General features: G+C 42.6%; 1 protein-coding gene across 3 annotated transcripts in view; it reads left to right on the top strand.

Annotated features, from left to right (window-relative positions):
* IFT88 (intraflagellar transport 88) overlaps nt 1-27,182 on the top strand; it is a 106,820-nt gene that overhangs the window by 46,131 nt on the left and 33,507 nt on the right. For all 3 annotated transcript variants that reach the window (XM_004577591.4, XM_036493378.2, XM_004577592.4), the window contains 4 exons: nt 241-327; nt 13,883-13,982; nt 19,079-19,165; nt 24,346-24,532. In XM_004577591.4, the coding sequence (XP_004577648.2) occupies nt 241-327; nt 13,883-13,982; nt 19,079-19,165; nt 24,346-24,532 (461 nt within the window). The remainder of the gene's footprint in view (nt 1-240; nt 328-13,882; nt 13,983-19,078; nt 19,166-24,345; nt 24,533-27,182) is intronic.

Here is a 27,182-nt window from a genome sequence, read left to right as displayed (position 1 = left end):
GGCACTACAGAGTGACCCCTGTGGATCCAGAGGGCGGTTATGTCTTGGGCGTCGTATTTTGTCACTGTGGTTTTGAATGTGGCTTAACAAAGTTTTCTAGTGTTGCTGTTCATTGCTTCATAAGCCTCTGTGAAATGTTAGCTTTGATTGTGAATATTTACTCAAATTTTATCAAAGAAATCTAAACTGCTTTAATATATTTCTAAGTAACTTACTCATCTGTTTGTTTGTTTGATATAGGAAAGCCATGGCAGAAAAATACATCATGACGGCTGCAAAGCTCATTGCTCCTGTAATTGAAACATCTTTTGCTGTAGGTTATGACTGGTAAGAGAGAGAAATTCTAAAACTGTATGAGTATTTTATTTCAATAATTTGTATTTTTATTTAAAATTAATGCTGTTAGGAAATGAATAAATGATAATATTGGTTTGTATTTGTCAAGCAGATACATGTGAAGATCAGTGTAGACTTGTGAAAGTTCTCATAAGATAGCTTTTTTTGTTTCATTTTATTTATTTTCATTTTGTTTGAAAGGCGGAGGCACAGACTGGACTTGAGCTGTTCTCTGCTGCTGTACCCAGCCTTGCAGCGGGCAGCTGGATCCAATCCGGGCTGCTGGAGTCAAGCCCGCCCTCTAGCAAGGGAAGCCAGCATTGCGGTGGCAGCTCTGCTCCCTGCAGGGTACCTGCCTTCAGGTTACTTCTGTGACGTATGAAATGGAATTTAGAAGTTGGGACTGTAACTCTCCCATAACTGGTCTCTGTGTGCGTGCACCTTGGGTTTAAAAGCTCTGTGAAGGTAACGCACAGAAGAGATCACAGACTCAACTCTGCACTCAGCAGACCAAGAGTTTTGTGAGGGCATGTTTGGATTCAATACAAGGAAAAGCTTTTTAACCCTCAAAGATGCTTAAAAACTAAACAAATGGACAATAGAGGAAATTCAGTGATCAACTACGTAGGATGTTTTCCAAGAATTTCCACATAGAGTATAAGTGTGGAATAAATTTAACCACTTTGTCTTTGAGCAAATGACCTAGAACTTCCCAGCTTTGACACTCTTCACTCTTTCTATGGAACATAAACTAAACATCTTTAATATGAAATTCAAAATCTGAAGGCTTTTATGAATGATGTAAAATTTTGGGTTGTGGAAGATTTTTGAATTTCAGGTTAGGGAAGCACAACCAGTAGAGTCTATGCAAATGTTACAAATTCTAAAAAATGTCCAAATCTGAAATACTTCAAGTCTCAGGTAAGGGATATGAATACTCAGCCTGTATATCATTATGTCAGAAGAAAACAGCCTTCTGAGGTTTGACTACAACTCAAGATGGAAAATTTAGTACTACATGCAAACCTAAGGTAGAAAAGAAGATTAAAATGAAGATGGAAGTAATTATTCTTCTACATAACAAATGGTCCCACACCTGCCCAAAAAAACTTAGTTTATGAAACACTGTGAGCCGTAAGAGAAATGTCCTGGGCAAGGATTTGGCACAACCGTTCAAGGTGCTGCTTGCACATCTGAGGGCCTGGTGTGGGTCCCAGCTTTTCTACTTCTGATCTGGCTTCCTGCTAATGTGTACACCGAGAGGCAGCAGGTCCTTGAGCCACTACATGCGCGGGGAAGACCCAGATGGAGTGCCAGGCTCCTGGGGTCAGCTAACCCAGCACTGCATGCTGCCCCCGTTTGGAGAGAGAACTGGAAGATGGAAGATCCGTTTCCCTGTCTCCCTGCCACTCTGTGTCACTCTGCCTTTCAAATAGATAAACAAAAATAAAAGTAGAAGTAGCATGCTTCCTTTATTCTTGCTCTCTTACAAATTCTTACCCATTTTATTATCATGTCCCTGCGGTCAACTCCACGGGTTAGAATCTGATGTTTTCTTGAGAATTCTCCCTCCCGGGATCTCTCTGCACTAGCTTCTGTAAGTGTCTGGGCCTCGTGTTAAATGTCAGCTTACGGATTACATTCCTTTCTCTCTTGATTTGGATCCTCTTTGTTACTGAAGAAAAAATAACTTTATTTTTTCCCCCTCCCACTCTTGAATTCATACCTTCATGTTTGTTACATGCAGATCTAAAAATGTCTAATTCTGTCCACATTCTTGGTTGATAGATAATGCATAAAATGTTAGGTTGTCATGTATTCGCTTTGAGAATTTTAAAAGCTTATGTAGCCAGCATTGTTGCTGACTGGAAGTCTAATGTAATGTTAGCCTAATTTATACGGGACACCTTCATTTGTTTATGAAGAGTTTCGTATATTGTCTCTCTTTGTTATTCTGAAATTTCGTGATGATGTGTTTAAGCTTGTGTTTTTAGTTGTATCCCTTCTAGGCCTCTCAGTTTGCAATCCTGTGTGTTTCCTTTCAACTTGGAGAAGTATTATATCATGTCTGATCATTTTCTCCTTTGTCCAGTTATGAATTTCTATTACTTGAATTTTGTACTTCTTTGTCATTTGTGTTCCTTGATTTTCCATCTTTGAGTTTGTTTTTCCTTCTGAAAGACATCCTTAACATTTCCATCCAACCCTCCTATGCAATTGTTTTATTTAATTTTTTTTACATTTGCCAGCGCAGTTGATTTTGTCCAGCTTGTTCCTTTGTCATTGCTAAGGGTAAGGGGCAGTCTCTGTGGGCCCCGCTGCTCATGTGACAGAGCAGGACCGCAGTCACCCCCATGCCGGTCACTTTCCACGGGCCCTTACACCTGCTGCCTCGGAGCCTGTGGCCTCAGCAGACCTCGAGAGCCCCTGCTGTGGCATTCCCACTGTGTCACTGCTGCTGCTTGCTTGATAAGCCTGCCCTCCTGGGTCCCCTATGTTCCTCCAGAAATTGTTTTGCTTCTGGCTTTTTCTTTAACTTCCTACCTTGATATTCGGTGTTGTGGAGTTTTATTCCTTTGACTGTCATTGTAAATCGGGCTCTGGGGAGAAGAATGAAAGATGCATGCTGATTTCTGGTAATGTTTGCAGTCAAGGTCTCGCCAGCTACTGTTAACAGTGATGTGACAGTTCTCGAATGAGCCTTCTTTTCAGGGAAGCAATTCCAGTACTTTTGCCCACTTCAGGTACAGCATTTTCTCTAGACCAACTCATTTTCTACCTGGTGACTACCAGGTTTGTAAATAGGTCACTTAAAATATTTTTTGTGGGCCCGGCGCAGTGGCCTAGCAGCTAAAGTACTCGCCTGGAACGTGCCGGGATCCCATATGGGCGCTGGTTCTAATCCCAGCAGCTCCACTTCCCATCCAGCTCCCTGCTTGTGGCCTGGGAAAGCAGTCGAGGACGGCCCAATGCTTTGGGACCCTGTACCCACGTGGGAGACCTGGAAGAGGTTCCAGGTTCCCGGTTTCGGATCGGCGCGCACCGGCCGTTGCGGCTCACTTGGGGAGTGAATCTTTTATTATTATTATTATTATTATTATTATTATTATCATTTTATGATACAGTTCCATAGGCCTCTGGATTTTTCTTATCGCCTCCCCAAATCTACCCCCACCGAGTTCCCCTAGATCATTACTATAGTACAGTTCTTCATACACGGTCATATGTCCATCATTGCAGGCATGGACAATGGCAGAGAGTCCAGCATCCTATTGTCAAGATGTAGTTAGCAGTTTCATTGGGAGTCCATCTTTAGTCTGCAAGTAGAGATGTATAATGCATTGTATCCTCACATCTGGATATGATAATCTCCATTACACAGTTACTATACATTTCCTTAAATGAAAAGCCACAAAACAAAATCAGCAACGGGAAGAAGAAATACATTAGCAACATCATCAAGTTAAATAACATGTTACTGAATGACTAATGTGTCGCTAAAGAAATGAAAAACAAAATCAAGAACCTTCTTGGAGAAAATGATGCTACAGCATGATCTATGAGTCATTGAAGAATTTAATCAGAAGACAGTGGGTTTTGTGTGTGTGTATGTATGTTTTTTAAAGATTTCTTTATTTTTTATTACAAAGTCAAATATATAGAGAGGAGAGACAGAGAGGAAGATCTTCCGTCCGATGACTCACTCCCCAAGTGAGTGCAAGGCCGGTACTATGCCGATCCGAAGCCGGGAACCAGGAACCTCTTCTGGGTCTCCCACGCGGGTGCAGGGTCCCAAAGCTTTGGGCCGTCCTCCACTGCTTTCCCAGGCCACAAGTAGGGAGCTGGATGGGAAGTGGAGCTGCCAGGATTAGAACTGGCACCCATATGGTATCCCGGGGCTTTCAAGGCGAGGACTTTAGCCGCTAGGCCACGCCGCCGGGCCCAGAAGACAGTGTTTTGAAGAGATGAAATTAAAAACAAAACATCAAAATCCATGAGATATAGTTTCTGCTGATTTTTGTTAGCAAAATATGTCTCCTGTAGGCAACAAATAGATGGGTTTTGGTTTTTAGTACAGTCTACTAATCTATGACATTTGATTGAGCTTTATCCATTTACATTCAGGGATAATATGAATGGGTGGTAATTTAGTCCTGTCATTTAGTAATGGGTTGTTCATTGATTTAGTCTTCTTTTGTTTTTTTTACTGGGATGTTCTTCACGTTTGCCTTTGGTTTTAGTGGGCACTATTCCTTTTCTCTGTCAAGAGAACATCTTTAGGTATCCTTTGTAGGGCAGGTTTGAAAGAGGCAAATTCTTTTAACTTTTCTTTACTGTGGAAGAATTTTATTTCATTTTCTAAGAAAAAGAAAGCTTTGCTGGAGAATCTGGAATATATCACTCCATTCTCTTCCTCCTGTAGTTTCCTGTGAGAGGTCTCCTATGAGTTTAATTGGCATTCCTTTATATGTCAAATTTTTTCACATGCACATTTAAGGATCTTTACCTTATGTTCAATTGAAGAGAGCTCGATTATCATATGTCATGGTGAAGATTGCTTTTGATCAAGCTTGTAGGGAGTTCTATTCCCTCCTGGATGTTGTTTCCCAATTCTTTCTCCAGATTAGGGAAAGCAAGTACCAGGATTACAGATACACCAGATGTTCTATATAGGTAGATTGTTGGTGGTGCTGATCTTGCCAGAACCTCTTGGCCATTAGGTCTGAGGGCCACATGGACCTATTTTGACCCAAACAGTGCCATAGTCAGTATCATTTTCCCTGTGGGACCAGTGCAACACCCTGAGCTCAGTGAGTTTGCGCCTAGCTCAGCACACGTGCAGCTCACTGTTGTCCCCTACAATCTTAAATTCTTGGCCACACTGTATAAAATGGTGCCTGATGTACCACTACTGGAGTTCTTGATCTGCTGGCCATTAGGTCTGAGGGCTACCCAGACCTGTCTTGGATGGAATCAGTAGTATGCCACATTGTTGCAGTTCACTGAGTCAGAAATTAGTTCACTCCCAGCTTAGTACATGAGCAGTCCTTTTCATAGCCTTTGCCTGCCTATACAAGATGGCACCTAATTTGGCTCTGGGGTATAGACGGAGTTTGAGCTGTGAAATCGACCCTGTTCCCATACTGCCTGTTTGAGATCTGCCACTCTGTCACTGCTCCTGGTCAAATCAAACAGACCAGCAGGACAGGCAGTTCTTTGTGTGGGTTCACCCAGTGAAAGTCCCTTCCCACCTGGTTGCTAGTGGAGTTGAGATTGCTGCTTGCTGAATGCCACTGGGGTATCAGTCACTGCAACACCACACTGTTGTCCACTGCTTTCCTGTGTCTGTCAGTCTCCAGGTGCTCCTCTGCTGTTGTTCTGTCCTTTCCTATTTCCGGGACTGTGCCCTCTCTGCTTCATCCTGGTTAATGTTTCTCCATCTGTTTAAACGTGTCCTCGCCCTGTTCCGCCATCTTTATTCTCCAAGACATTAGATTTTTTAAATCTGAAGACACTTGCTTAAAGCCATAATGTCCTGTAATATGTTTTTGCAAAATGATTACTCCACGTTAGAGTTTAGACTTGCTTAAGAGATATGACAGATACATGAAATAGAAAGATAAGCTGTGAAAATTTTTTCATGTGGATGCTAGTGCAATGAAAGAAGGACTCCAAGTAAAAGATTTCACCGATCCATTGCTGCTGGAGTTCCAGGTGTGCCCTCAAGCAGTATTTACCTTGGCTCAACATTTTTTAATACTACCGAATAGAAATTTCATTGATTCACCAAAATGGTGATCTGTCTCTTAGAATGATTTGTTAAAATTCACAAGGATTTTCAAAATACTGTTTGTGATCTAAAATATAATCTTTCCAATAGTATATTTCCTTATTATTAACTAGTTAGGTGCTTATCATTTTCTCAGATAGAACTTGTCATTTATTTTTTTTTAAAGATTTATTCATTTTATTACAGCCAGATATACACAGAGGAGGAGAGACAGAGAGGAAGATCTTCCATCTGATGATTCACTCCCCAAGTGAGGTGCAACGGGCCGGTGCTGCGCCTATCCGAAGCCAGGAACCTGGAACCTCTTCCAGGTCTCCCACGCAGGTGCAGTGTCCCAATGCATTGGGCCGTCCTCAACTGCTTTCCCAGGCTACAAGCAGGGAGCTGGATGGGAAGTGGAGCTGCCGGGATTAGAACCAGCGCCCATATGGGATCCCGGGGCTTTCAATGCAAGTACTTTAGCCGCTAGGCCACGCCGCCGGGCCCTGTCGCTTATTTTTAAAGATTTGCCAGGTCTCAGGTAACGTGAAAATCTACTACAAATTTAATTCCTGTAATTTTGATGAAAAGCATTTGTATACCCATAAAACTTTCTTATATTTGCATGCATGTATATGAATACATGTTAATATTTATGCCTAATTTTAATAATATACTTATTGCTTATTATTTTGAGACACAGATAAATAGAGACAAACAAGAATGAGAGATCCCAAAATTCTTGTAACATCCAGGGCTAGCCTGGGTTTGGAATTAAAAGCCAAGAAATAAATGTAGGTATTGGGCCATACCTAGCAGCTGAAGTCCTCGCCTTGAAAGCGCCAAGATCCCATATGGGCACTGGTTCTAATTCCAGTTGCCCTGCTTCCCATCCAGCTCCCTGCTTGTGGCCTGGGAAAGCAGTTGAGGACGGCCCAAAGCCTTGGGACCCTGCACCTGTGCGGGAGACCCAGAAGAGGCTCTCAGCTCCAGGCTTTGGGTTGGCTCAACTCCGGCTGTTGCTGCTGCTTGGGGAGTGAATCATGGGACGGAAGATCTTCCTCTCTGTCTTTCCTCCTCTCTGCATATTTGATTTTGCAATAAAAATTTAAAAATCTTTAAATATATATATAATAAAATTTAAAAATAAATAAATCTAGTTCTCCCACTGGGGTTTCAGGAACTCAGCTACTTAAGCCATCGTTGGTGCCCCCTGGAGGGTCAGCATTAACAGGAAACTGAAATTGGGAGCCAGAGTGAGGTACATGTGGCTTATCCACTAGGCCAAATGCCTACACCATGTATGTCTGTTTTATGTAGAAACAAAGTACATAGTGTAGAAACAAAGTACATATAAATATATACAACCATGCATATAAATATGTTTATATGGAGATATCTACAGACATATTTTTTAAGTTATGTCAGTACTTTTTTTAAAAACTCCTTTTTATTAGAAAGATTTACAGAGAGAAGGAGAGACAGAAAGATCTTCCATTGCTGGTTCACTCCCCAAAGTGGCCACAAGGCCAGAGCTAAGCCGATCCTCAAAGAGGAGCCAGGAGCTTGTTCTGGGTCTCCTCATAGGTGCAGGGTCCCAAGGCTTTGGGCCGTCCTCCATTGCTGTTCCAGAAAGCTGGAACATAAGTGGAGCAGCTGGCACACAAACCAGCACCCACATGGGATGCCAGTGCTTGGAGATGCAGGATTAGCCAGCTGAGTCAGTGCACAGGTCCCAGGACAAGTACTGTTTTAAAAAAGGATTTATATTTGTTTCAAAGACAGAGTTGTAGAGAAGGACAGATAGAAAGACAGCTTCCATCTACTGGTTCACTCCCCAGATGACTGCAATGGCAAAAGCTGAGCTGATGCAAAGCCAGGAGCCGGTCCTCCTCTGGGTCTCCCATGTGGGTGCAATGACCCAAGGCCTTGGACCGTCCCTGCTGCTCTCATGCCATAAGCAGGGAGCTAGATCAAAAGTGGAGAAGCTGGGACGGAACCAGCACCCCTTGGGGATGCTAGTGCTAAAAGCAGAAGCTTAGGCCACTACGCCACAGCACTGACCCCAGGACAGTACTCTTTGGGAGCAGTGTTAGAGTTTCTCGTGAAGATGAAAATGTATTTTATATGTAGAAAAAAGCATTACCTTTACTCCAAGTCTACTTCATTGAAGATTAAGGCGCAGCCATTTTAAAGGCTTATTTATTTATTGCTTTCTTAAAAACAAAAGATTTATTTTTTATTGCAAAGTCAGATATTCAGAGAGAAGGAGAGACAGAGAGGAAGATCTTGCTTCTGATGATTCACTCCCCAAGTGACCACAATGGTCAGAGCTGTGCCAATCCGAAGCCAGAAGTCAGGAGCGTCTTCTAGGTCTCCCAAGTGATTGCAGGGTCCCAAGGATTTGGGCCGTCCTCAACTGTGTTCCCGGACCACAAGCAGGGAGCTGGATGGGAAGCAGGGCCACTGGGATTAGAACTGGTGCCCATATGGGATCCTGGCACAGTCAAGGGGAGGACTTTAGCCACTAGGCCACAGCGCTGGACCATATTTGTTGCTTTTTGTGTGTGTGTTTTTGTGGTTTTTTTTTTTTTTTTCAAGGTAGAGGTTTACAGAGAAGAAGAGAGAGAGTGAGGTCTTCCACCTTCACTTCCCAAATGATTGCAATAACTGGAGCTGAGCTGATTGGAAGCTGGGAGTCAGAAGTTTCTTCCTGTCCTCCCACATGGGTGCAGGGGCCAAAGAACTAGGGTCATGCTGTGCTGCTTTCCCTGGCTATATACAGAGAGCTGGACGGAAGTGGAGCAGCCAGGACACAAACTGGCGCCCATATGAGTGTTGGCGTTGCAGACGGAGGATTAGCCTGGCCACTGTGCCAGCCCCAGGAACAGACTGTTTTAACATATAAATAACATCTGTTCAGTGTTGGGAGAATTTTATTACTTGAATTTTTAAAAATGATTTAAACTTAACTGTCTTATTTCTGTTAATTTTTTTAAAATTATATCTCCAATAAGAAAAAAAAGAGTATATCTTCCGTTTCATTTAGCCCTTTAGGCATTTCAGCGTGTTGATTTTTAAAATTATTCATTCAGAAGGAAGCAGTTTTGACCTTGAAAGAACTCTTTGTGTTCATTTGCATCTAGCCTTTTGAAGCTGGTTTTCATTTACCATTTTTTAATGGTAGTAATGGGGTCTTAAAAATCATTTCCTGTGTTTTGGGGATTGTTGAGTATTTCAGCCTGTTTGAAATCTGCAATATGGCAGCTTCCAGCTTTCAAAAATTGATTAATTATAATATTGTTACAATATAGGGGAAAACAGTGGGGGTGGGGAGGGATGAGGGGGAGTAGAAGGGAAACATCTGAGCCTAAGAACCTGTATCATGAAAATAAAGAAAAAAAGTGCATTGACATATTAAGCTCAGTATAAAGCCAAAAGCTTCACGTGTTTTTACTAATGACAGGGTTTTAACTTCGCTTCCTTTTCTGTAGTTGACTTTTCTGTGAACATATAGTTCAGGTCTTTTATCAAATTCATACCTTAAATGTGGCAAAAATATTTTAGCTCAAATTTATTCAACACAAATCTTATTTTGGAGGAAAGATGTATTTTATTTATTTTATTTTTGGACCTGGCACGATAACCTAGTAGCTAAATTCTTACTTTGAAATGGCTGGGATCCCGTATGGGCACTATTACGTCTAGTAATGTCTCTGGCCTTCAAATCTGCATTGTCTGTTTTCTTTCGATTAGGGGTATATCTTTTTTTCATTTTGCTTTTTTTTAATCTGTGTCCTTGGGGCATGTCTGTTTTAAGCCATATATCCTAGTGTTTTATATTCAGTCTGATAATCTCACTGTTTTAGTGGGTTATTTATTTTCAATGTTGTAAATAATAATAAGCCCATGCAAAGATGGAATAAAAATTTTGTTTTGGAGGAGAATAAAGATGGTGGAATAGGGTAAAGACATGTTTAAACAGACGGAGAAACATTAATCAGGATGAAGCAGAGAGGGCACAGTCCCGGAAATAGGAAAGGACAGAACAACAGCAGAGGAGCACCTGGAGACTGACAGACACAGGAAAGCAGTGGACAACAGTGTGGTGTTGCAGTGACTGATACCCCAGTGGCATTCAGCAAGCAGCCATTCAAACTCCACTAGCAACCAGGTGGGAAGGGACTTTCACTGGGTGAACCCACACAAAGAACTGCCTGTCCTGCTGGTCTGTTTGATTTGACCAGGAGCAGTGACAGAGTGGCAGATCTCAAACAGGCAGTATGGGAACAGGGTAGATTTCACAGCTCAAACTCCGTCTATACCCCAGAGCCAAATTAGGTGCCATCTTGTATAGGCAGGCAAAGGCTATGAAAAGGACTGCTCATGTACTAAGCTGGGAGTGAACTAATTTCTGACTCAGTGAACTGCAACAATGTGGCATACTACTGATTCCATCCAAGACCGGTCTGGGTAGCCCTCAGACCTAATGGCCAGCAGATCAAGAACTCCAGTAGTGGTACATCAGGCACCATTTTATACAGTGTGGCCAAGAATTTAAGATTGTAGGGGACAACAGTGAGCTGCACGTGTGCTGAGCTAGGAGCAAACTCACTGAGCTCAGGGTGTTGCACTGGTCCCACAGGGAAAATGATACCGACTATGGCACTGTTTGGGTCAAAATTGGTCCATGTGGCCCTCAGACCTAATGGCCAAGAGGTTCTGGCAAGATCAGCACCACCAACAACCTAGCTATTCAAGAAACATGATGTCTACCTCATCCTGGGACTGCTTGAACCAGAAGCAGGAGAAAGGCTGTACAGGCAACAGTGCAGCCTCAGCACAGTATCCCAGGTAGAGTACTGAACCAGAAGCTGGGGCTATGGAGACCATGGTGGAAATCTAATATAAGAACTCAGACCTGGAACTCGCTGAAGGGAGTGGCACAAGTGACTGCAAAGAGCCGTATGCCAACCACAATAAGTAAAATCCAGCTGTAGACCTGTGGGTGACACAGCTTAGAAACCTGCCCCAAGGAGAAGACTCTGATAACCAGAAGTGCAGTGACCAAGAGCAAAAGAAGACAGAGGTACAATGAATATTGCTGAAGACTCCCTTGCAAAGAAGCAAAAGCCTTTGTCAACCTCAGAGTTCACTGAGGAAAACATGGAGACAATGGGGGATACAGAGTTCAAAACACTTGTTATAAAGCTTCTTATCAACAATGAAAAGCATGTAAAGCCAGGCATTCAAGGAATTCAAGGAATTTGTCACACTGGAAATGAATCAAATGAAAGCTGATATATCAGAAGTGAAGAATACAGTGGAGCAAACTAAAAGTATAGTGGAGAGTCTCCAAACTAGAATGAAGGAAGCAGAAGGAAGAATCTCAAAATTAGGGCCCAGCGGCGTGGCTTAGCAGCTAAAGTCCTCGCCTTGAAAGCCCCGGGATCCCATGTGGGCGCCGGTTCTAATCCCGGCAGCTCCACTTCCCATCCAGCTCCCTGCTTGTGGCCTGGGAAAGCAGTGGAGGACGGCCTTGGGACCCTGCACCTGTGTGGGAGACCCGGAAGAGATTCCTGGCTCCTGGCATCGGATCGGCGCGCACCGGCCCGTTACGGCTCACTTGGGGAGTGAAAACATCGGATGGAAGATCTTCCTCTCTGTCTCTCCTCCTCTCTGTATATCCGGCTTTCCAATAATAATAATAAAATCCTAAAAAAAAAAAAAAAAAGAATCTCAAAATTAGAAGATATTTCCTGTCACCAGGGGGAAACAAACAAAAAGCTGGAAGCAGAGCTTGGGTCAAGCTAAAAAAAGTATTCAAGGATTAAGAGACACTATGAAAGGGCCAAGTGTAAGAGCTATGGATGTCCCAGAAGGTGCAGAAAGAGAAGCTGGGTTTTAAAATGTGTTCAGTGAAATAATAAAAGAAACTTTCCCTAGTCTGGAGAAAGAATTGGGAAACAACATCCAGGAGGGGCACAGAACTCCCAACAGGCTTGATCAAAAGCCATCTTCACCACGACACATGATCATCAAGCTCTCTTCAACTGAACATAAGGAAAAGATTGTTAAATGTGCATATGAAAAAAATCAATTGACGTATAAAGGAATCCCAATCTGATCCAAAGATGACCTCAGAGGAAACTCTACAGGTAAGAAGAGAATGGAGTGACATATTCCAGATTCTAAAAGGAAAAAAAAAAGATTGTTAGCCCATAATACCGTACCCAGCAAAGCTTTCTTTTTTCTTTGAAATAGAAATGAAATTCTTCCACAGTAAGGAAAAGTTAAAATAATTTGCCTCTTTCAAACCTGCGTTACAAAGGACACATAAAGATGTTTGTTCTTTTGACAGAGAATAGGAATAGCACCCACCGAAGCCAAAGGTAAATGAGAAGAACATCCAGTAAAATAACAACAGAAGACTAAATCAGTGAACAACCCATTGTTAAAATGACAGGACCAAATTACCGCCTGTTTATATTAACCCTGGATATAAATGGCTTAAACTCATCAGTCAAATGTCATCAATCAGTAAACTGGCTAAAAACCACAAAATCCATCTATTTGTTTCCTACAGGAGACATATCTCACCAAAAAAGATTATATCGTGTATCTTGATTTTTTGTTGTTTTTAATTTCACCTCTTCAAAACACTTTCTCAGGAAATTATTCATTGACTCATGGATCATACAGTAGCATCATTTTCTTCAAGAAAGTTCTTGACTTTCTTTTTAATTTCTTCAGCGACACATTAGTCATTCAGTAACATGTTATTTAACTTCATGGCATTGTTAATATTTTTTCTTCCTGTTATTGATTTTGTTTTGTGGCTTTCATTTAAGGGGATGCATAGTAACTGTGTAATGGAGAGTGTCATATCCAGTGGCATGTTGTTTAACTTCATGGCATTGTACATTTCTGCTCTTCTTCCGATTGTTGATTTTGTAAATTCCTTCGTATTGTTGATTTTGTTGTGGCTTTTTCACTTGGGGGAATTTATAGTGACTGTGTAGTAGAGACTGACATTTCCAGATGGGGATATGGTACAGTATGTATGTCTACTTCTGGCTTGAGGATGGACTCCCAGAGAAAATGTTGGATGTGTCTTGACAATAGGACGCTGGATACTCTGCCATTGTCCGTGCCTGTAGTAATGGAGTTATAACTTCATGAGGCTGTTGTAATGATATGGGAGAACTCAGTGTGTGTGGGGAGTGTGGGAGGGATTTGGGGAGGGAGTAGGGAAAATCCCAGGGCCTATGAAACAGTTTAATAAACGATAATTTTAAAATGTAAAAAAAAAAAAGAAAAAAATATGTTTTGACCTGAAGAATTCAGAAAATTAAAGCCTGAGTTAAGGGCCAGCACTGTCATCCCGTATGGGTGCCAGTTTGTGGATTTGTGTCGCGGCTGCTCAGCTTTCGATCCAGCTCCCTACTAGTGGCCTGGGAAAGCAGTGGAGCATAATTGAGCCCCTGCACTCATGAGGAAGGCCTGGAAGAAACTCCTGGCTTCAGATTAGCCCAACTCCGACCATTGCAGCCATTTAGAGGATGAGCCAACAAATAGAATCCATTTTTTCTTTCTCTCTCTCTCTCTGTAATTCCTCTTTTCAAATTAGTACATCTTTTTTCTTTTTAAAGCCTGTATTGGAGGAAATCTGGAGGCAATTTAAAATGTTTGAAAAGTCACATTTAAGGAAATCAACATTATCTATATACAGAAATGGCCGCTTGTAACCGTCTTTTTTTATGTTTTCTGTTGCAGGTGCGTAGAAGTGGTGAAAGCTTCTCAGTATGTAGAGCTAGCCAATGACTTGGAAATAAACAAAGCTATTACATACTTGAGACAAAAGGACTTTACCCAGGTACGTTTCAAAAAGAAAAGTCTAGATGGCGTTTTATATGCTGACTGATCAAAGCAGTAAGAACAGGAAAACTCCTTTCTAGAATGTTAGCTATGATTATTTTGAATTTGGAGTAATATTTTATATCTTTACATAGTTTTCATTAATACAGCTTTAAGCTTTTTTAAAAACTTCACCTATTTGTGTAGCTTCTTAAAATGTAAATATCTTCCTTGAGGTTTGTTTTCTGTCAAACACTAGCTAAGGTACCAGTTGGGAGCCCAGCGCATTGGCTCAGTGGCTAATCCTCACCTTGCATGCACCAGGATCGCATATGGTGCGCTGGTTCTGATCCCAGCAGCTCCACTTCCCATCCAGCTCCCTGCTTGTGGCCTGGGAAAGCAGTCGAGGACGGCCCAAAGCCTTGGGACTCTGCACCTGCGTGGGAGACCCAGAGGAAGCTCTTGGCTCCTGACTCAGCTCTGGCTGTTATAGCCACTTAGGGAATGAACCAGCAGATGAAAGATCTTTTTCTTTCTCCTTCTCTCTGTAAATCTTTTTTTCTTATATAAATAAATAAATTTTTAAAATAGATACCACTTGGGACACACACATTGCATATAGGAGTGTCAGGTTTCACGTCCTTGCTCCCCTCCCACTTCCAAATGTTGATTCAGCACCTGGAAGATGGTGGCTCAGATGGTTGGGCATCTCTCGCCCATGTGGGATACCCCAGTCAAATTCTCAGCTCCTTGCTTCAACCCAATGTTCCTTGGGCACTGGGTAACTGAACCAACAGATAGAAGATCTCTTACTGTGTCTTTGAAGTAAATTAAATAAATAGAAATATTTTCAAAGATTTTTTTTTAAAGATTTATGTGAAGGGTAGAATTATAGAAAGAGAGAGCTGCAGAGTGAGAGAGATCTTTCATTTGCTGGTTGATTCTCCAGCTGGCTGTAACAGCTGGAGCTGGGCCGTGTGAAACCAAGAACCTGGAACTCCATCAGGATCTCCCAGTAGGTGCAGGCGCTCAAGCGCTTGGGCCATGTTCTCCTGTTCTCCCAGTTGCATTTACAAGGAGCTGGGTTGGAAGTGGAGCCGTAGAGATTGTGCCAGTTCTGCAATATGGGATGATGATATGGGAAGTGGTGACTTAACCCATCGTGCTAGCTTCTCAAAACTATTTTCATTGCAACTTTTTTCCTTGTAAATCCTGGTTGCTAAAATGCCAGATAATATTCTACTCTAGAGATTAACGTTCACCTAACGGTTTGGACACTAAGGTTTTTCGAATCAGGGATGGTGGGTAGAAGCCAAGCAGGTCTGGAAGCCAGATAACTTCCAGATCTACTTCCATCCTACATCCTCAGCCGAGCAGCTCTCTCATGGTATGTTTGGTTTATTTATTGATGCTGCATTGGGAATGAAAGGGTGGCATTGTGGGCCAGGCTGGTAAAACCTTGCACTGGCACCAACCTTGGTGGAGCTAGGACCATTAAGGCAGAGCTGACCCAGACCAGAAGACCCAGGCAGTTTTAAGAAAGCATAAACAGTGAAATTTGGCTTCATAGTTCATAAACCAATGATTAGTTGGTGTCTGCAGATTTCTGTGGCTGGGAAAACAGCTCTGTGGTTTATCCGCACAGAATAAGGCCAGAGCATGCTCCCACACGTCGCAGCGTTCTTCCTAAGGTGGTTTCTGTTTGTTTCTTCATTGAGGACCTGCTTGTAGACTAATCACTTTCCAGGGGCATGAGGAGACTGTAAAAGTAGAATAAAGGGACCCCGGTGTTCCTGTAGTAAACACAGGATTAATGTGCCACAGTAGCGTGGGTGGCTCTGTAATGCATGTCAGCTTACTATGTTTAATATCTATTATTTACAAAGCACTAAAAAACTGGAAAAGCTCTTTGCATATACTCACATCCTTGGTCATTAAAGATGCCACTTATAGTTTTCTAACACCATTCTAATACTTTTTCAGTGAAAGTAAAATGAGACAGATTGGTCTTCGTTATCTTACCAATCTATGGACAAAAAAAATTTGTGTGTGTGTGAAATCCACTATTACTGATGCCGTGGGGAAAATCATTCTTGTTAGTTTTCTCTTGGCATTTTATTTTTAAATGACCTTTGCAGGAAGGACTAACAACGCACTGCCACTTTCATGCTTTAAAACCTGCGTCCATTATAAAAGAAGCAGCTTACTTTCTTCTTACTAAAACACACTTGACACAAATTCTATGTGCTCTGTTAGCTGTTCTCTTTGTGTTCTGTTTGCGTTTTCACATTTTATGTTAATTTAGCAGTATTTTTTTAAATGCCATTTTGCTTTCCTTTTCTACATCGCTGCTTTCACCTTATGTATCTTTGTATATTGTAAGTATGATGAGGTGGGTATGAAATACTCTGGAGTTTAAAAGTAGCACCGTTATGTTAAAAAAAAAAAAAATGGAGTCAGCGTGCCTCGTAACCACCATCTACTGACAGCTACTTTATTCACAATCCGCAGTTCAAATCTGGAAATGCCCGTCCTGTGGGCCATGCAAAACCTGTGAAATGATTTGGTCTGACCCTACCAAGGCAAGCAGAATTCAAAATTCAGTAAATCTGTAGCAGGCCAATTATAAAGCTGAAATTCTGGGAATGATATTATCAATATCCAAATGGCCCTTAGCAGAAGAAAGCTTCCCACTCCTCTAAGGATAGAGTTAACTTTAAATATATATGTTTTAAAGATAAGATGCCAGAATCACAAAGTACATTTACTTGTGGCAGAAATGATATTTATAGCCACTTTTTGAATAGAGAAAATAACTCCACTGAAAAGCCAAAGGTAAATGGAATGTTGTCGCAGGGGCCAGTGTGAGTGTGGGACAGCCTAACCAGGGAGCTGAGGCTGAGAGCTGGCAGGGAAAACCAAAATAAATTTACAACAATTTCCTGGTCATTTTGGGGGACTAATAAAAACACATAAACAGGGTTTTTTTTTAGTATTTGTCTTGATTTTTATAGCTAAATTTGATTTTGACATTGAGTATGCTGTTATCTTTCATTTATAAATAAATAATTTGTAGTGGTTTACCTTTAACAACAGTAATATTGGTTATGCAGTCACTGAGACAAAAAAAAAAAATACCCTGGAGTGTTCCTTTTGTTAAAACAATCATATAGCCCTTCTAGAATAGTTCATGCTTTAACTTTGTCAGATATCCTTAAAGGAGTGTTTTAAGTTCTAAATTCCTTTCTTCTTTTAAGTAATAGCTTTAGACTTCACTGCGTCTCATGTATTGTTCGAATTTATGGGAACCATTTGGGAAGAAAGTGGATTATATGTTAAATGCAGCCTTCAAGCATTATTAGTCAGCTACAAAGTAGTAAATGACAGGCTTGTAAATTTTAATACATTTCTTTGAGTACAGCATAAATGACTGCTTCTAAAGGAAATATATAAATCCCTAAAATACCCCTTTAAAAAGGCACCATTACTACTTGTTAGTTTTCTTTTTGTATTCTGTTACATAACTGTCATAAATATTGGAGAGCAGCTTACTTCCCCTCAGCACTTTGTGTCAGAGAATTTGATAGAAGCATTATTATACCTATTCAGGTACCTTGTATTTGAAAGTAAGGCATACATTTATTATGACAGAATCTAAAAGTCAAGATTAAAACATCTCAATTGTTATTCAAAATCAACTGCAGCTTATATAACTCTGAGACTCAGAACAGGAGTGGCTTTCACAGTAATATCTGTGGAAGTTATGTAAAGAACCCAGTAAGCTTCCACAGGATGAGCAATATTGGCAACAGGGAGTTTTGAGGCAAGTTTAAGGAACTTGGCATTTTTGTAAGATCCTTCCCAAGAAGTGAAGGAGAAATAAATCTCAAAAGTGAAGATATGTATGATTGAGTTTTTCTTTTCTAGTGTTGACTTTGTGAAATTACAAAATTCTAGCCAAGAAAATTCCATTTTTCCTTTGAAATCGTGAAGATCTTTGAAGGAAATAACAGCATATTCATATATTAACTAAAATGTATAGAATCCAGTATTTTTTAAGATTTTACCCTTTAAAAAAAAAAGGAATCGGTGTGCTTACTATCCTTCAGTTCAGATCCCTCATTGGTTGTTGACCATTGCAGACATCACAGCTTGGTGTAATTAGTAGTTGTAGTGAATGACCATCAGAAAAGAGGAAGCAGTGTTTTGGCTTGGCCATAGCATCCTGCAGGAGCAGCAAGCTCCAGGAGGGGAGGGTTTCTGTCTGGTAGATTTACCGTAAAAGAAGGTACGAAGAGAACCCGTTGCCTTCCTCTACCTTTTTCTTTCCCTTCAGATACTCTGCTTCTTGGTTGGGTACTCACTTGCTTTTCCTGCGAAGTATCTTGACCGTCCTGCATATCCTGTTTCGATAGGACAATCTGACACATCAGGTGGCTAAAGATGTAATTCCGTTTCTCATGACTTGAAAACATAATTATCTTGAACTACTTCAGATTGTTAAATATTTCCAGAATTATTTTCTGTTACTGGTTTGGAAAATTCCTCCCCTTCTGGAACTCCAGTCCCCATCTGTGTTAGACCTTCTCATTGTGTTCCCATATGTCTCTCATGTTCTTTTCTCAGAACATTTTTGTTAACCTTATCTTTTGCCATGCTTTATTTAGTCTGAACATTTTCTGGGATCTTAGCCTTCAAATTCTAGTTGCCTTCAAAAATATATTTTTAGTGTTTCCTACAAATTGTCTAGTTGTCCTGTATAGAATGATGTATAGTCTCTTCGGTAAGGCCTCTGCAGCGCTCGTTGCCACCTGCCTGGGAGCTGATCACTGATCCATGACTCGCTTCACAGGACCCACCAGGCTGTGCCTTGACCCTGACCTTCCAGTCCCCAGTGCTCTGTTGACCCTATCTAAACCCCTGGTAAATCCATCTGTGTCTTCTTAATGTCAGTCATTATGTTTTTTGTTTCAGGGCTTCTGTGTTGCTGTTGCTTGACCAGTTTCAGCCAGCTCTTTCCATCCCTTTCTCTGCTCGTGCTGCTCTTTCCTCAACCATCGCCTTAACCAAGTGCTGCCATGTTTGAATAGTAACTTTCAGGTATTCCATTTCTAGGCTGTAGATACCTTAAAAATGTTTGAAAAGAAGGACAGTCGAGTGAAAAGTGCAGCTGCAACCAACCTCTCATTCTTATATTACCTGGTAAGTTTTGTGTTTTACAGCGCATTGTTGATTACGTGGTATTTTTCTGTTGCTGAATTTCTTCCGTGGGAGCAAATGTAATCGTAAACAATGTAATCGTAAACATCAACATAGATGTTGCACGGTGATCGTACAAGCGCCGAGCCAGCAGTTGGGTTTGCAGACAGGAGAGGGAGGAGCAAAGTGGAGTGCATCACACCGTAGAATCATGGGACACAGGGGTGTGAGCTGGAGGTGTAGTTCACCTTCTTCATGTTAGTAATAAAGTGGTATTTTAGGTTACATGATTTATGTAAGCTTACAGAATATCATCTGTAACAAGCATTCATTGAGTGCCTACTGGATGCCAATCATTGGAAATATCAGAAGTTGAGGAGCTTTCTTTATTTGGAACAAAGGAGGCAGGTGGGTAGACTAGGAAGGAGGTTCAAAACAGAGACCAGTAAATTAATGGGGATAATAACTGCCTCAGAAATTCAGAAGAGACATAACCAACTTAGGGCTTTCAGGAAAGATTTCGTGGAGAAGTTGGCTCCTGAAGGCAAGCATATAGATAAGCGAGAGGAACTGATGGGATAAGCAAGAACAGAGGCAGAAAGGCCCTGGGAGGGGGAGCGTACGGAAGAGTCTGTGTTTAAGCTCCTGCTGTCGATGCGGCCCCTCCTGCAGCTCGTGGACTGTGGCTTTGAGACTCACTGCTGAGCTCAGCTGCTGTGTCTGGCACTATGTGAGGAGGTTCATGGGAAAACAATTTAAAAATAAGCTTGTTTTGGCACAAAGCAGCTTTGAAATCCATATGTAACTTTTTCTAATATACATCTTCCGTAAATGTTTTGAAGTCCCTTAATGTCATTCAGTGAGTTAACATGAAGAGATATCAGAGCCATTTGTTGAGGAATGACTAGTGTTGTACACCCACTGTAAGAGTGTTTGCTAGTTGCATGTCCAGAGGAGGGTACTCATTAGAGGCAATAATGCTGAGTTTAACTGTATTTAAAAGGACTATTTCAGAATAATGGTAACATTCAAAATAGCATATATGGCAAGAGGAAACCAGGGTAGGAAATGGAGTTTGATGGTCATCACTGTAGAAGTTAGCTTTGATCACAAGTGCTCTCACCCAGGTGACCACAGAGCACACAACTAAGAACTGGCTTTGGGATGTGAATTTACCCAAGCAGCAGGGGGAAAGATCAGATCAAGCTGACAGGAAAAGAAACAAGATAGCATAATGGCATTAAAGTCAAGGAAGGGCAAAGAGAAAGTGTGTAGTTCCAAAGCTGGAGGAGCTCGACAAGAGAACCGAGGCAGGCTCTGAGGTGGAGATGCGTGGCTGTTGGTGAGAGCTCTTCACATCAGTACGTGGGCTGGGAAGGGGTGAGTGGCTGATGGAGGGAAGCAAGCAGGATTGAACAATTGCTGTGCAGTCACCACAAGGCCTGAGCGCTCGGTAGGTCCCTAGGTAGAGTGAGGGGCCTGGACCTTTATTCCCTGCATCAGCTTGTCTGGAGTACCATCTCCTCCCCAAGAAGGCGCACCCAGGAATGGAACAAAGTGCCTCTGTCTCTTCGGCCTAGGGGAGGCACCTGTCAAGGCTGCCAATAGAGGCTTGTGGCCAGAGGACACAACTCAGGAACAAAGCGTAGTGTCTGTTACAACCAGAACATCCTACATTTAAAAAATCATTAGTGAATTTTGTGAAATTAATGACTGTATCTTCACCAAATGTAATAAATGTAAGAGATCAAAAAGACATTTAAAGAAGCAACGAAGATAATTGTTTGCTGAATTGAGCAGAGCCATTTGGACATTTGACCAATAATTGATTGTGTCTGGCACTAAGGGGAATGGCAAACATGAAGGGAAATGGTGGTAAGAAAGAATGTGTTGACACTGGTGTTGCGGTGCAGTGAGCTGAGCTGCCTCCGTAATGCCAGCATCCCTTGTTAGATCACCAGCTCGAGCTCTAGCTGCTGCGCTTCTGACCCAGCGCTCTGCTGCAGAGGACACCCAAGTGGTGTGGCCGCTGCCGCTTATGTGGGTGACCTGGATGGAGTTTAGGCTCCTGGCTTCCCCTGGCTTCCCCCACTTCAGCCCCAGTCATTGAGGCCATTTGGGCAGTATACCAGTTGATGGAAAATCTTTCATTTTTTTTCTCACCCTCTCTTGATGATTCAGCCTTTCAAATAAATAAATCTCTAAACAAACCAGCGAACATGGCATGAGCCACCCTAGGGCACCAGTATTGGAGGTTTGATTCATTTGGAAACCATTATATTATTGCCTACACTGGGATCCTAATTACTCATGTCTTTCCCCTAAACCAGATATACTTCCCTTTCCCAAAATTCTCAGAGCCTCATCTAATTATAGCATTAGGCTCAAAGGATCCATATTCAGGTCTGGACAGAAATGGGGCCTTGTACACAGTTCCTGTTTTATTTGATCCAGAGGTATGTGAACAAGGACATGGCATGTGCTCCCCTACACGCTCATAACTCCCCAGTATGACAAAAACAGCCCAAATGTAGTAAACACGATCATTGCTCCTTAATGATTCTGAAGCCTGGCTCAGCATGTAGGCAGTGTCTCTTCATCCGGAGGAACAACACACACAGTATTAAATTAAGAGCCAGCCCTGCTGCCCGGGAGTGCTCCGTTGCCCTTTGTGGCCCATGGCTCTGCCCTCTGAGACAGCCTGTGTGTGCAAATGGTTAATTTTCTCAACCTGCTTTCTGCCCAGAGAAATTTGGAACCCAGAGGCCTGTTTTCATTTTCAACTGTCCATGTCCCTTTAATGCATGCTAGCAGTGCTATTATCAGGACAGCTCCGTGGACAATTCTCTGTAAATTGCACAGGGGTTTCCTTCATGGCCCAGAAGCCACATTCTCAAATCTTTTGAATACAGACCCTTTTCCATCAGGCATGCAGAGATGCTATGAGTAGTCTGAGAAGCCTTTTTTTTTTTTTTTAGCCCTAAGAAGAGGGTTTGCTGGATACTATACTAAATTCTGCTGAGATTTTTGCAAAGCGTTAGAGCTGTATTCTTTTTTTTTTTAAGATTTATTTATTTTTATTACAAAGTCAGATATACAGAGAGGAGGAGAGACAGAGAGGAAGATCCTCCGTCCGATGATTCACTCCCCAAGTGACCACAACGGCCAGTGCTGTGCCGATCCGAAGCCAGGAACCTGGAACCTCTTCCAGATCTCCCTCATGGGTGCAGGATCCCAAGGCTTTGGGCCGTCCTCTCCTGCTTTCCCAGACCACAAGCGGGAAGTGGAGCTGCTGGGATTAGAACCGGCGCCCATATGGGATCCCGGTGTATTCAGGGTGAGGACTTTAACCGCTAGGCCACGCCGCCAGGCCCTAGAGCTGTATTCTTGTATTAACTCCTGCCCTGCAACTGTTTTGCCATCAGAAATAACCAGCAGACATAACATGACATTTTTATTTTCCAACCTAGCAAGTCATGCTTCTTTTATATTTCTCTCCAAATTATACTTGCAAACTTAATAGTACTTTCCTTAGCTCATCTCTGCATTTGTGTGTGTCTTCCTTAAAATAAGTTAATTGACACTTTTAGTATTTTGCCTGGGAATCTTCTTAGCCACATGCAGTTACTCATTATGTACTTTCCATTTTCCAAGTTACTATAGGTACCTGTTTTGTTTATTTTTAATTCTGTTTGAAAGGCAGAGATAGAAAGACAAACAGACATGGGGAGATCTTCCATCCAATGAATCCCTCTTCAGTGACCACAACAGCTCTAAGCCGGGCTCCTAAAGCCAGGAGCACTGAACTCCAACTGGTCACCCACATGAATACAAGTACTTCACTCATCATCTGCTACTTCCCAAGGTGCACTTGGCAAGAAGTTGGAATTGGGCCTGGCACGGTAACCTAACGGCTTAAGTCCTCACCTTGAACACTCCGGGATCCCATATGGGCGCCGGTTCTAATCCCCGCAGCCCTGCTTTCTATTCAGCTCCCTGCTTGTGGCCTCGAACAGCAGTTGAGGATGGCCCAAAGGCTTGGGACCCTGCACCCACATGGGAGACCCGCTAGAGGCTCCTGGCTCCTGGCTCCTGGCTCCTGGCTTCAGATTGGTGAATCTCCAGCCGTTGCGCTCACTTGGGGAGTGAATCATCGGACGGAAGATCGTCCTCTCTGTCTCTGCCCCTCTCTGTATATCTGACTTCCCAATAAAAATAAAATGAATCATTTTTTTTTAAGGTGGAATTGATTTCCAGGCGCTTCCACTATGGGATGCAGTTGCCCCAAGAAGCATCTTAAGCGTTACTGCCAAGTGCCTGCCCCATAAATGTCAGTTTGCTATCTGCCCAGATTTCTTTGGCTCATTTGCTGATACATGTTGACAAGAAGCCAATATTCAACTCAGGCAAGATTTATCCGGGTGTTACACTCAAACCAGTGAAACAGTTCCATGGGAAAAAGTTCCACAGCTGACCCTGGACAGGAAGCTGAATGGGGGGATATGGCCACTCCCTGTCAGTCTCCAGGCAGAATTGAAAACGGCAGTGTTCCTCACTGCTGCCTGCCTGGACAGGGCCCCCTCCCCAGTGTTGGGCTGCTGTGGACACGTGTGGTTGGGAAGTCCCCAGTGGGTCTTTAGTGGTTAGCGTGTAGGTGCCTCTGGCTCCTGATCGATTTGGAGCCAAGATGGATATGTGTGGGGTCAGGAGGAGCTCGGTTTTGCAAGTCTGTTTTTACTCTCCATTTGACAGTTGTGAGGTACTGATCAGCATCTGGCAGTGGGGAGAGAAAGGAGACCATGGGCTGTTGAAAGCACAAAGCCCTCAGCAGGGACGCACTGTGAGCAGAGCACCGAGGGCAGCGATGTCTTCAGCTATTTCAGTGCTCCAGGTGGGAAGGGGCGTGTGACAGCAAATGAGCACATGGACTTGGGGCGTTGAACATGGAACCACCTACATATTCTAACCCTGTTATTCCAACCCTGAGGCTTGGAAGTCAATCACGAGAAACTTCTGAGCTTGATGGTTAAACATCTTTTGTAGAAAGAACCTATCAAGAGGAAGGTATGTAGAATGTGTGTTACCATATCTGCAACCTTAGAAAGACTGCTCAGCTGTTCTCAGACAGCGAAGATGCTCACTGACATGCAAACGGTTTATTTGTCTTTTTTTTTTCAATTTAGGAAAATGAATTTGCACAAGCTAGCAGCTATGCAGATTTGGCTGTAAACTCTGATAGATACAATCCATCTGCTCTCACCAACAAAGGGAATACTGTTTTTGCAAATGGTGATTATGAAAAGGCAGCTGAGTTCTATAAAGAGGCTCTAAGAAATGACTCCTCTTGTACCGAAGCGCTTTACAATATCGGTAAGTGAAACCACCTGCTCATTAAGAGGAGGCGTTGACTTCCTTTTAACAAAAAGTTGAAAAGACTCTCAGATTATTATTTTAAATGGAGCTAATGATTCAAAATCTATGCACTTACAAACCTTGGGTGACTGTTGTCATAGTACCCCTTCTAAAACACTCTTCCAATTTTTTTGTTTGCAATATACTACGTTAAAGTAACAGATTTTATAAATTCTTGCTGATGTTAGATTTCATTATTCTTTCATTTTGGCCAGACTTTTGCCAGACTTCATTTGTTGCCTTTTAATTATGGACAGTTTTCAATAAATTAAGAATTCTGTTTGTTCCCTTTTGATTATGAACAGTTTTCAATAAATGAAGAGTTCTACAACAACAAAACTAGGGAGAATGGACAGGTATTTGTCAGTTAGATACAGCTCGCATGTGAGTACCTGGGCTGGGTCCCCAGTGCCAGTTCCTGCCTCACTGGCCCGTCTGCCCACATGGAATGGGGATGAAGCCGGGAGCTGGAAGGAAGTCCTGGTCTCCCACTCGGGTGGCAGGAATCCAGCTCCTGAGTTGTCACTGCTGCCCTACAGAAGTAAGTCCACATCAGCAGGAAGCTGTGGGATGTGGCGTCCTAACCAGCATCTCGTCTGCTAGGCTAAACGGTGACCTGTAGATGTTGCTTTTAATAAAATAATAGAAACCATGAAGGCTTTCCACATAGCCTGTGTCCTTGTTCCCTGGCAAGAGTTTGTGGGCTAGGAACATGCTGATTTCCTTGAGGGTTTATTGAAGTCCTTTTTTAAAAAAAAAAAAAAAAAGATTTGTTTTATTTATTTTTTTTCTTGGAAAGCCAGATATGTAGGAAGAAAACCTTCTGTCTGCTGGTTCATTCCCCAAGTGGCCACAGTGGCAGGAGCTGAGCTGATCAAAGCAGGAGCTTCCTTCAGGTCTCCCACATGGACACAGGGTCCCGTCCTCCACTGCTTTCCCAGGCCACAAGCAGGGAGCTGGATGGGAAGCGTGGCCACCGGGATATTTGCCGGCGCCCATATGGGATCCCGGCAGGTGCAAGGCTTAGATTTAGCCGTCACACCAGGCCCTACTGAAGTCTTTTTTGGGGGATGTGGGGGCATTTTTTTCCTTGCATAGGTGTTTTGTACTTTAGGAAGTTCACTTGTTTTACTGGTTTTTTTTTTTTTTTAAAGATTTATTCATTTTATTACAGCCAGATATACACAGAGGAGGAGAGACAGAGAGGAAGATCTTCCATCCGATGATTCACTCCCCAAGTGAGCCACGACGGGCCGATGCGCGCCGATCCGAAGCCGGGAACCCGGAACCTCTTCCAGGTCTCCCACGCGGGTGCAGGGTCCCAATGCATTGGGCCGTCCTCCACTGCTTTCCCAGGCCACAAGCAGGGAGCTGGCTGGGAAGTGGAGCTGCCGGGATTAGAACCGGCGCCCGTATGGGATCCCGGGGCATTCAAGGCGAGGACTTTAGCCACTAGGCCACACTGCCAGGCCCGGGTTTTTCTTTTGTTGTTGTTGTCTGTTTTTCATTTATGGCTTTTTCTCAGGGTCTAATGATCTTGGGCTCTGTGCTGCTATTCAGGAGCTGACAAGGCAGACTGGCATCTCTGGGGGTGTGAGTGGCGTTAACAGCACTTTGCTGTAAGGCCGTGAATTTGGTCTGGCATCTAGCTGGATACCTGCCCATCAGTCAACTAGATCTTTCTGAAGACTCTTCAATCTCCTGCCGGAAGGAGGAAAGAAAATCCGCTGCCAGCCTGGGAGAATGGGGCAAACGAAGGAACCAGCAGTTTTAGCAGGGGTCAGGCAGGCCCGTCCTGAGAAGTCACTTTTCAAGTCATTTAGGAGGTGGCCAGGGTGAGACTGTCTGTTATCTTGGAAGAGAGGAGCAAAGGCCTTCCCGTTGCAGCTTACGTGCCTAGATGTGTTCTGATTTATTCACTTTTTAAGTTTTAAATATTTCTCTACTCCACTGCTCAAGTTCTAACTACGTTTGTGGTTTCTTTGATGAAGGAGTTTTTCTATTAATATAGTTGAATTTGACTTTCGAAATTTTGTGGATTTTTAATGTGGTTTTGTTTTTATTGATTTAGGAAGCGCTTTCCTTACACCACAATTACAAAATCATTTTCCCATATTTTCACATCCTTAAAGCTTTATTTTTTACTATGTTTTTCAGTAAATCCAGTGTGTTTTTATGAAATAAGAATCTGTATTTCTACTTCAAGAGTCATAGAAAACAAAATTGAAAATTATTTCAGCAGTAAAATTTTTTAGAATGAATTCATTTTAGTTTTGATGCTGTTTACATAGTTGAGAGGGATGCATAGCCGTGTGGACCACCGGTTAGGGTGGAGAGGGTCGTGGGATGGGGGAAAGTGGATGAAGCAGTGCCTCCAATTTACTTGTTACTTCCTGTATCTGCAGAAAAAAAGAAAAAGAAAGGGAGAGGCCGTTCCCGTCAGCCCAACCACATCACCCAGGAATGGGGGACGGCCACCCGATGTCATCCCAGGGTCCCCAATGTGGAGCATGTTCTGAGGCTACTGCTAAAGTGATCTCAATAGTTCTGAGATACTGTTGATTTTGTTGCTCCGTGGTTGAGGAAATCTAACGTCCATTGGTTGACA

The sequence above is a fragment of the Ochotona princeps genome, chromosome 12 (assembly GCF_030435755.1).
Source record: "Ochotona princeps isolate mOchPri1 chromosome 12, mOchPri1.hap1, whole genome shotgun sequence".
In the NCBI taxonomy this organism is placed as follows: domain Eukaryota; kingdom Metazoa; phylum Chordata; class Mammalia; order Lagomorpha; family Ochotonidae; genus Ochotona; species Ochotona princeps.
The sequence above is the reverse complement of the archived record's forward strand: the minus strand, read 5'-3'. Positions and strand labels throughout refer to the sequence as shown.